This window comes from Alosa pseudoharengus, unplaced genomic scaffold (assembly GCF_046254945.1).
Source record: "Alosa pseudoharengus isolate Yale_2024_CS ecotype anadromous, Long Island Sound unplaced genomic scaffold, YU_APseudo_1.1 YU_APseudo_1.1_scf_5, whole genome shotgun sequence".
Taxonomy (NCBI): Eukaryota; Metazoa; Chordata; class Actinopteri; order Clupeiformes; family Clupeidae; genus Alosa; species Alosa pseudoharengus.
Window position 1 is genome coordinate 25,415,675 of NW_027468837.1, and position 10,000 is coordinate 25,425,674.

The window sequence follows — 10,000 nt, forward strand, 5'->3', positions numbered from 1 at the left end:
CTGTCGTTGTATGCATTGTTCGCAATTTTAAGACGTCTTTTCATCTGCAATGACTCTTTAAATAATAAATTTGGCGCAAGTGGCATTCCTGTACGTCGGGTTTAGCCTACGTTCAAACTATTTTTCTGGTGAATAATTATTTCGGACTGAACTTGGTGAAGGGAAGTTTCACTAGGCCTATCGTAGGCAACGATAAACTTGATCATCATCTCGGGCTCGTCTGATCGGTTTGCTGCTGCCAGCCGCTGAAAGGCAGTGGGGAGAGGGGACATTTATCTCGGCCTATGTGACCACACTGTAATGCAACTACATCCACTCTGTTTATATGACGGGTCTCTGACCTCCCTCGCGCTCTCTCTCTCTCTCTCTCTCTCTCTCTGCAGCACACGCATTTTCAAATTTACTCACAGGCACTGGGCCACGGCCAATCAGAGGGGAGGTCCCGCCCTTCACTATCTGTGATTTGTTTAAACCACGATATTGGCCAAATATGTGTCTGTTATTGAACCAAAGGTAGAGTTTCAATGCGGACACTTTTTCCTCTCTCGAATAAGGCGCACCGGTGCGAGTCGCACTTTTGAAAAATTAGGTCGCATTTGCGACGAAATTGGTCGCACTCTGGAGCCCTGGGATGGCTTTAGTGATGAGAGCTATGGGCCTCATTTCTCTTCACTTGGTTGTTCTTTAACAGGCCAGGTCATCTTCTTTAATGTTAGGCCTACTTTCTTGCCATTTACTACGAGTTTAAAGAGTAGCAAGATACTCTCGTCTCCAGCTCTCCAGAACATGTTGGCAAGATGCTGTACTCTTTCCCATTGCTGTCTGTAAAGATCTATGCTCTCAAAGGATCCAGGAGGAGGATTAGGAATGGACATTTTCTGTGTGAGGATCATCGCTGGTGTTAAGAGGTAAGGAGATTCTGGATCGGTAGAGATGGGTGCCAGAGGCCTTGCATTAATGATGGCGCACACTTCGGCCATGAAGATAGACAGTACCTCATGAGTGAGATGTGAGGGAGTGACTTGTGAAAGCATGGAGTCTAGGATCCGTCTCGATATCCCGATCATCCTTTCCCATGTGCATCCCTCCTTGCTGAGATATCTTGACACACTCGGCTGACTTGTATTGTCCATATGCATTTTTAGCTCTTTGCATGCCCCTTTAAAGTTAGTTCCACAATCGTTTCACTGGGCCATGCAGGGCAATGAAGTGGCGCAGAGTGTTAATCAAGGATGAACTGTCCACTGACTATCAGCTCAATGTGCACAGCTCGTACACTTAAGCATGTGAAGATTACAGCCCACCTTTTGCTGTTGTCGTGGCCTCCACGTGTGCGGCGTGTGGACACATCCCAGGGTCCAAACACATCCAGGCGCACGTTTGTAAAGGGTGCCTCTGTGCTGACACGGTCAGAAGGAAGATCTGCCATTTTCTGCTCTGCTGTTTTTTTTCCTCTGAGCTTGGTACTCTGGCTCCAGCTCTGGTGCTGGGCTGTTGATGCATCTCTTAGCTCCAACTATCCAAAAGCCCTCTGTGCGGATGGAGGCCTCAGTGAAGAGACGGCCCTGATGTTTCACCCTCTTGTGAAAGTGCTTTGTAAGGAGAGTAGCGACATGGCTACGGCCTGGGATGATGAGTGGATGTTTCTCTGTTGTGCGGTGTGTGTGGTGTTCAAGTGTGGTGTGTTCAAGTCGTCCTCCAGTCATCAAAAGACCATGTTCAAGAACAGGATTCAGTTTTCTGAGTGGACTGTTTCTAGACATTTCTTTCCCTTTCTCCAGCCATGTGAATTCAGTTTGATAGGCCTCTCTTTGAACACATCCAACAATGGCAGCTTTTGCTTGTACCAGCAGGTCAAGCCTGTGTACAGTGGTGCCATCCCCTGCAATTCTCTTTCCGCTTAAAAGACTGTGTCATGTGGATGAGAGATGCTGTGGCTCTAATAAGAGACTTCCAAGTAGAAAATCTCTCAAAGCGGTGAGAGCCTAGAGTCGTTTTTAGTTTTGTACATGAGGTGATAAAAGTGCGTATCTCAACATCAGAGATTGGGTCAATGAGGTCAAAGGTCGCTCCATCTGTGACATGTGAGGATTCAGGGTGCTGTAGGAATGATGGACCAGTGAGCCAAATGGTTTTAGTGAGACAAGCCGCAGGAATTGATCTGGTAGCCACATCTGCTGGATTAAGCGAGATGGGAACATAATGCCTTTGCTCAGGAAATGTGAACCTTCTGATTTTTTGCACTCTATTGCTTACATACACATAAAACCGTCTGGTGTTGTTACAGATATACCCCAAGACCACTTTGCTGTCTGTGTAGAATTTTAGGGTGTCTGGTTTATAGTCTAGCTCTTGAACAATCAGCTCTGCAACATCAACCGCAAGGACAGCAGCGCATAGTTCAAGCCTGGGAACAGTGTGGTTTGACTGAGGAGCTAATTTAGCCTTGCCCATGATGAAGCCCACATGGCACATGCCGTCACTATCTGTGACCTTTAGGTAAGCTACAGCTGCTATGGCCTGTATGGACGAGTCAGCGAAAACATGGACCTCTTTTCTCACTGCGTTTGAGAGAGATGCTACTGTGTATGCTTGTGGAGTTTCAAATTGTTTGAGATCCTGTAGTGAGTCTCTCCAGTCATTCCATTCAGCCTCTTTTTCAGTGGAGAGAGGAGTATTCCAGTCTACAGTTGTGCTTGTGAGCTCTCTGAGCAGGAGTTTTCCTCGGATAGTGATGGGGGCCACGAGACCAAGGGGATCAAATAGACTGTTGACAGTTGCTAAAACACCTTCTAGGCCCATTGTGCTGTTCTCTCAGTTTGCGAACCTTTAGGATGTCATGTCCAAGTAAGAAGAGGATCTGCGCATCTGGATCAAGAGAGGGAATAAGGTGAGCAATAGACTTGAGGTGCGAATGGTGTTTTGCTGCGTCGGGAGTCGGTATCTCTGACCTGTCATCTGGCATGTGATTGCACTCAATGAGCGTGGGAAGCGGCACACTGCAAGTTCCATCCAATGACTGTGCGCTGAAGCCTGTAGCTCTCCTTCCAGACATCTCTGTGACTCTGGTACATGTGCGAAGAGTGTAAGAAGACTTTTTTTTTAAGTGTATTTTTTTGGGCTTTTTTTTTGCCTTTATTTGGACAGGACAGTGGAGAGTGACAGGAAGCAAGTGGGAGAGAGAGAGATGGGGTGGGATCGGGAAATGACCGCAGGTCGGATTCGAACCTGGGTCCCCATGGGCACTCGGACCCGTATATGGTACGGGCGCTGTAGCCTGCTGCGCCACAGCACCCCCGAAGACTCTGTGCTTTTGAGGCAGAAGAAATCCAAGAATTCTGATCTGGCTAACGACCGGTTGCTTTGATCGAGTATTGCATACGCTTTCACAGCTTTATTTGGCTGGCCTTTATGATGGACCTCAATGAGACAGATTTTAGAGCAAGACCGGGAACGTAGTAGCCTGGCGGGCCATCCTATATCATTGAAATGTATAGTCTGGAATCGAACCATTCACCTCGCTTAATCCAAGGGGTGGGCAGAGAATTGTCTTTCAAACTGCCTAGGCATGCAATAGGCCAGCGCTACGACCATATCCGTATCCGGTCGGCAAAACGGCAAATACATCCTTCTTCGAAAGGAATGACTTAAGTGCATTGTGTTGCTCAACTTTCAAAGAAAAGCACAAGTCCAACTCCTCCAAAGTTGACGCCAACGCCGATTCAAACAACCGTTCTTCGTTCGCCATAGCCACCTTCCTTGTTGTTCACCGTCGCAGGACTGTCGTTATCCTGTTAAGCACGCCTTAAGACTCTCTAACAAAATAGAGTGCTGTGATTGGATGACGTCCACGGCGTCAGCCAATAGAAATCCCTATGGTTTGATACTAGACGTACAGGCTGAGCAAATTAATTTGCCGCCGCTAGGGTGCGTTTAGATTTCTAGGCTAGGAACGTAGTGGATCTCCACAAACATCAGTGCATTTGGAGTTAATGGCAAGGGAGGTTGTTCTCTCCTCCTCCTCCCCACTATGCTCTGCATTGGGGGGATTAAATGTCCATGAGGGCGGCCCTGGATGGAGGGCTGTTACATGTGCAACACTATTACATTCTGAGCACTGTACAGCTGCTTTGCAGTCCTTTGCTAGGTGTCTGTTTGAAGAGCAGCATCTGAAACAGACATTATTCTCTTTTAAGAATGTCTTGCGTTACTCGATGCTTTCAGCCCAAAAGCTTCTACAGCGCTTGAGGGGGTGGGGCTTTTGGTGAATAGTGTCTGTCTGTCTGGCCTGCTGCTTGAGAAGTTGGTGACGTTTGGGCTTTGTGTGCGAGAGATCTCTGTCTTGTGGGCAGAAACAAGGCTTTTAGACTGTCCATAACCTTTTACAGGGCTCTCTGGCTTCACAGCATTGATCGCAGAAGGGCTCAGAGCAAAGCTAGAGTCATTACGCGTATAGGCTTCGCGACACACAAAGTCAGCAAAAGATGAGTAAGGAGGAAATGCCACCTGCTGATGAAGCTTATACTGGGAACCTTGAGACATCCATTTCTCTTGGGAGGGAGTTTATTGACAATGGGTGTCACACCTCGTGCCGTGTCCAGGTAAGCCCATGTAGGTAGCCCTCTAGCTTTGCAGACTCAATTTCATTCAGGTCTCCAAGTTCTCTAACAGAAACTAGCTATCCTGCTGTATCAGGAACGGCCAGTGTGTGTCAGTAAAACACAGATTTGTCAATACATAACATGACAGGTGTGCAAAGACAGAAAACACCACGCAGCCGCTACGCAACTGACACGCAACAGACACGCCACGTTCACGCCACGCAGCCAGTCTGAATCAGCCCTAAGTACCCGCGTTTGATACTGCTCTCTCCCTTCGCTACACGGTCACACCAGTTCACTCCCTAGTGTGACCATGCCGATAGCATATTTTTGTTCTTTAGCATAGTTGCTTGTGCAGCTCCACTGGCAGAGTGAGAAGTAAAAGCCTCACTCGGCCAGGTCAGGAGTCTCAGTCCCAGGGGGCATATTCACATATTCATGGAAGTGGAAATGAAAGTATATATGTATAGTACAGTTGCTTTGGATAAAATGATCTCTTTAATGAGAAAATGTACTGTAATAAATGTCCCCCATGAAGGAACTCCTGTTACAGGAAAATGAGAACAGTTGCAGAGCTATCTGTATTTAACTATCTTAGGGGAATCAGTTCTTTGCCAGTTCAGCTAGCCTACAGCCTACATCAAATATTTATTCACATGACAAAGTCTTATGTGCGACCATGATTAATCTGTGTCAATAAATACAGTCTCTGCAGGTGGGAAACGTCTCGTGTCGCCTCCAAAGGCCTACTCTATAAGTCAAAGTCAAAGTCTGCTTTATTGTCAATTTCTTCACGTCAAGACATACAAAGAGATCGAAATTACGTTTCCCACTATCCCACGGTGGAGACAAGACATATTTTACCAATTAGGTCCACAGACAAACATAAACATTCAAGTAAACAATATAAAAAGTAAATAAGAAGGCACGTACAATGAAGAAATGAGAGCAGCAAAATGTGGGTTGAAATTGTGCATACAGTAGACAGTCAATATAATAGTGCAAAAGTCAGGCCAATAAATGGCTGAGGTAGTTCTGTTTGACCTAAGTATGCAAGTGGCATAGTGGTGCAAGTTATGTAAGAGCAGCAGAAGTGTTTTCAGGACAACAAGACAACAACAACAAGTTGCAAAGTGTGCAAGTGTACAAGTGGAGTAGTGCAAGTGGAGTAGTGCAAGGCAGCCATTGTGGGTCCAAAGTCCAGGATGGCTAATTTAACAATAGGCCCACAATAGCCTTACTTTATTATAACAGTTTCATCCCCCCTGGTAGCAGGTGAATCAGCAAGCGGGCCAGAGCAGGGCTAAGTCCAGTCCTGTACACTATCCACTTTTCCTGTGCATTCATTTTCATTAGCTTACCAAGGCAGCAAAGCTCTTTTAACGAGTCCAATTTTAATAGCAGCACTCTGTTCACTACCGTTTCCCATGGCCAGTGTGTGCAAAAAGGAGTCATGGTTTCAAAATGACTGTCCGTGTTTTTTTTTCCCCTGTCTTCTTTCTAGTTGGCCTTTCTTTTTTTTTTTGGGTCCGCGTGTGGCGGCGGGAGCAGGCAGCTCGTTCGCTCTCCCGCTAGCCCTCTTATAGCACGGAGTTTATCACTACTTAATGAGGCAGAACCTTCCACAGCGTGACGCCGCCATTAACGACAAACAGCGACACGGCGAGAAACGGACACAGCTGCGTGAATGGGGGCTGTGATTCCCATTTGTTATAAGGGACTGCGGGAGAGAGTGCTGGAAGAGAAAAAGAACAGCAAATGGAATTACAGTCACTCACACACACACACACACACACATATGCACACACACACACACACACACACACACACACACACACACACACTGCTAGTGGCTGTGTGTGAACGACTATGCCCACAGCAGATACCACTCACTGAGTAAGTTCAGAAAGGCGTTTCCTCGTTGCATAAGACACAACAGTAACCCGCAGTGCTCCGATGAGGACAAAACAGCAGCATCTCAGCACCGATCAAACAGACACTCAGTTCAGCCCTGAGAGACTCTGACCCCCATGCAAAGCACTGATGGATGGGAGGGGAGGAAAATGAATGATCCCACAAAGCGACACTTCTAACTCAAAACAGCCAGTGACGCAGACCCAGCCCCTGTGAGCTCTCTGTGTCTCCCATATATCATCAGAATGACAGAATCTGTCTTTAAATGTGTGTGAAAACACTAATGTGTCTCTTCTCACCGCTGCGTTCTTTCATGGCCTTTCCTCTGCACTGTCATCTCTGCACTGTGTTTTTTTTTGTGATATTCAGAGCAATTTCAGTGCAAGAGGGAGCCTCTTAGGATCCATTAAGTGTCGTCCTAATCATAAAAACAAAGCATTGTCTTTCAAGCAGTGTAAGGTACTTAAATTGACCATTAACGCGTTATGTCTGTAATATGTGGTTGGAAGTGGATAATTTTGGAAACATTTTATATCTTTATGGCCAGACATAATAACTTGGGTACAATTTGCATACTGACTCAATTGTTTGTTTGTTTGTTTGTTTGTTTGGGTTCTGGTTTCCTGGAGGTAGACTCAAAACGAGAAAAATAGCTCTTGGGTGTCTTGAATCATGGGCGGACCAAAACACACCCACGGCCTGTTCAGCCTGAATGACACACCTGTGTTTGTTCTCAGGTACTCCAAGCTGTCCGACCCAGCCAACTGGCTACGGATCAACACGTCAAATGGGGAGATCACCACGCTGGCTACCCTGGACAGAGAGTCCCCTTACGTGAAGAATAACATCTACGAGGCCACCTTCCTCGCAGCTGATGATGGTGAGTGTCCTTTTCCACATGTCATATGTGATTTAATTCCAATACATGTGTACACCACAATGTGTTGGTGTGTTCGCTATGAACCAGGATTCACACAGCAATCAGATTTTTGAAGAGAGAGAAAGAGTTCTCTCTTTCAGAACAACTCACTATTTAAATTTTTTTCAAGAGTAAGGATTTAGCAAAAGTGTTTGTCATGCAGTTGCGTTTGATTGTTTGTTTGTTTGCTAGCTATTTTTTGCAGTTGTAGGTGCATGTGAATTTTGCCCAGGGAGAGTTAATGACTGCAATTAGCTGTTTCATTAGGTACTGTAGCTCCCTACTCCAGAACAAATCTGGTTCGGATCAAGTGCAGTCCTGGCAAGCGTCAGCCAGACTTGGGCCTGTCTTGGCCCGGTACCGTTCTGCAGTCAGGTACTGCCGAGCTCAGTGTGTGGGTGAAACGGCATCTGAGCTTCCTTCTTCAACATGAATTTATCAGCCTCTTATTCATCTCATTTCTCGAACAGCAAGACCCAACATCGGATATTACACCCAAATGACTCACTATACTGCCAAGAAATATGCTGGATAATAACAGCTAATGGAACCTCGCAGTGTCTTTCTACTACCGGAACCTTGAAAGAGCGGTAGGAGAAGAAGTGAAGAGGAGTGTAACTGCATTTAAGAGCCTCCACTTTTGGAATAATGAGCTTAACTCAACTTTCTGAGTGACAGGTTTCCCTTCAATCCGTGGGTGTTCCAGATATTTCCACAAGTACTCTGCCCTCGGGGGAAACCTCTTGAAAAAAGAAACTGTGCTGTTATATTAGAAACACAAGCGTTTGGCCACAGGAGTATTTAGAGGGTCACATAAGTCATACTCCACTTTCGACCTCTGGGACCAAAAGCAGTGTTTGAAACAGGGAGAGAGAGAAAAGAAGGAGATATGGTTGGTTGTAAGCCCACAGTGTACATCTAAACAATATGGTTGTTGGTTTATGGATCCAAACATTTCAGTAAACACCTGGTCTTTATTTATTTTTTCACTACAATTGATTTTTCCCCTTTATTTGCTCTGCTAGGCCGTGTAGTTACCGTAGTAAAGATCCAAACCAATCAAAATGCTGAAGTTGATCCCTTTTTTTCTGCTCTCCATGTGGGAAGGGCTGAAGCTGATTTCAGAACTTTGTTTGTTAGTTTGTTTGTTTGTTTGTTTGTGCAGTGAACAACAAAAGCTTGTGTGTTTCACAGAACCCGTCTCAGGAGGGTTTTACCAGACAAGGTTTTGGGGGGGAGTGTGTGGACGCAAAATGTGATCATGCTCAACCATTCGTATCTGTCTGGAGGTGTGTGTGTGTGTGTGTATGTGTAGCCTGTGTGTGTGTACAGTATGTGTAGCCTGTGTGTGTGTGTGAGAGTGTGTGTATGTGTGTGTGTGTGTGTGTGTGATAAAACCCCAAGTAGGCCAGGCAGCTGTGCGGCCATGCATTTCCCACAAAATTATCAACAGTGCCAAGCAGATGTGCTTTTTGGTGTGTGTGTGTTTGTGTGTGTTTGTGTGTGTGTGTGTGTGTGTGTGTGTGTGTGTGTGTGTGAGATTTTTTTTCCACCAAAGGCATTTCAGCAGCGACTCCACTGAGACTTCTGCCGAGGCGAGGAAGAGAAACAAATGGGGGTGGATGAAATATGTATATGCTGTTGCCATCGTTATGAGCCTCACAGTGACAAGGTTTCATAGCAGAGTTAGGGAGCAGTGCGGGTGTCCGAGAGGCAGCCGGCCGGCACCCTGCGTGCGTGATTCCTTTTCGCTGGCGTGTGGGCCGTGGGCTGTGCCCGCTACTTTGTTTCTGTCCTCGTTTGTTTGTTTGTTTGCCTGGTCTCTCGCTGTCTCACTCCTCCGCCGCTGCTGTTTCAGGCAAAATGAATGGCCCTGGACCGTGCGGTGATAAATCTCTCCTCTCTCTCCTTATTTCCTCTTTCTTTTCTCCATCTTCATCGCTTTGTCTCCATCTCTCTCTCTCTCTCTCTCTCTCTCACTGTATCTATTTTTCTTTCACTCGCTACTTCTCTCTGTTTCTCTCTCTCCCCACATTTCTCCCTCTCCGTCCCTATCTATCTTTCTATCTCTGTTTCCTTCACACCTTATTTGTCCATTTCTCTTTCTTCATCTCTCCATCTCGTTTCCTCTCTACAGGCAGGCCCTCGGCCACGGGCACAGGCACGCTGCAGATCTACCTGACCGACGTGAACGACAACGCCCCCACGCTGCAGCCCAGGGAAGCACAGGTGTGCGAGCGCTCGCGCTACGGCTCCCGGGTCAACCTGACAGCCTCGGACCCCGACGCTGACCAGAGCGCCGGACCCTTCAACTTCGAGCTGCCCCCCTATCCTCCTTCTGTGCGCCGCAACTGGACCATCGCACAGTTCAATGGTATATGAATGAATGAATGAATGAATGAAAGAATGACTGAATGAATGAAAGAATGAATGGTCGATCAAGTTACTTGATCCAAATATACTAATTACTAGTTAGGTCCGGTCGAGCTATTTATTAATTTTTGATTGGATGAGAGGCATTCTATGAGTCATCACGAGTGGTGATATCCTTTTACATCCACACTCC

At 46.5% G+C, this 10,000-nt stretch overlaps 1 protein-coding gene across 1 annotated transcript in view; it reads left to right on the top strand.

The window, feature by feature from the left end:
* cdh4 (cadherin 4, type 1, R-cadherin (retinal)) overlaps positions 1-10,000 on the top strand; it is an 84,565-nt gene that overhangs the window by 68,913 nt on the left and 5,652 nt on the right. Inside the window, exons 9-10 of the mRNA XM_076268279.1 lie at positions 7,253-7,395; positions 9,572-9,808. Of these exons, the coding sequence (XP_076124394.1) occupies positions 7,253-7,395; positions 9,572-9,808 (380 nt within the window). The remainder of the gene's footprint in view (positions 1-7,252; positions 7,396-9,571; positions 9,809-10,000) is intronic.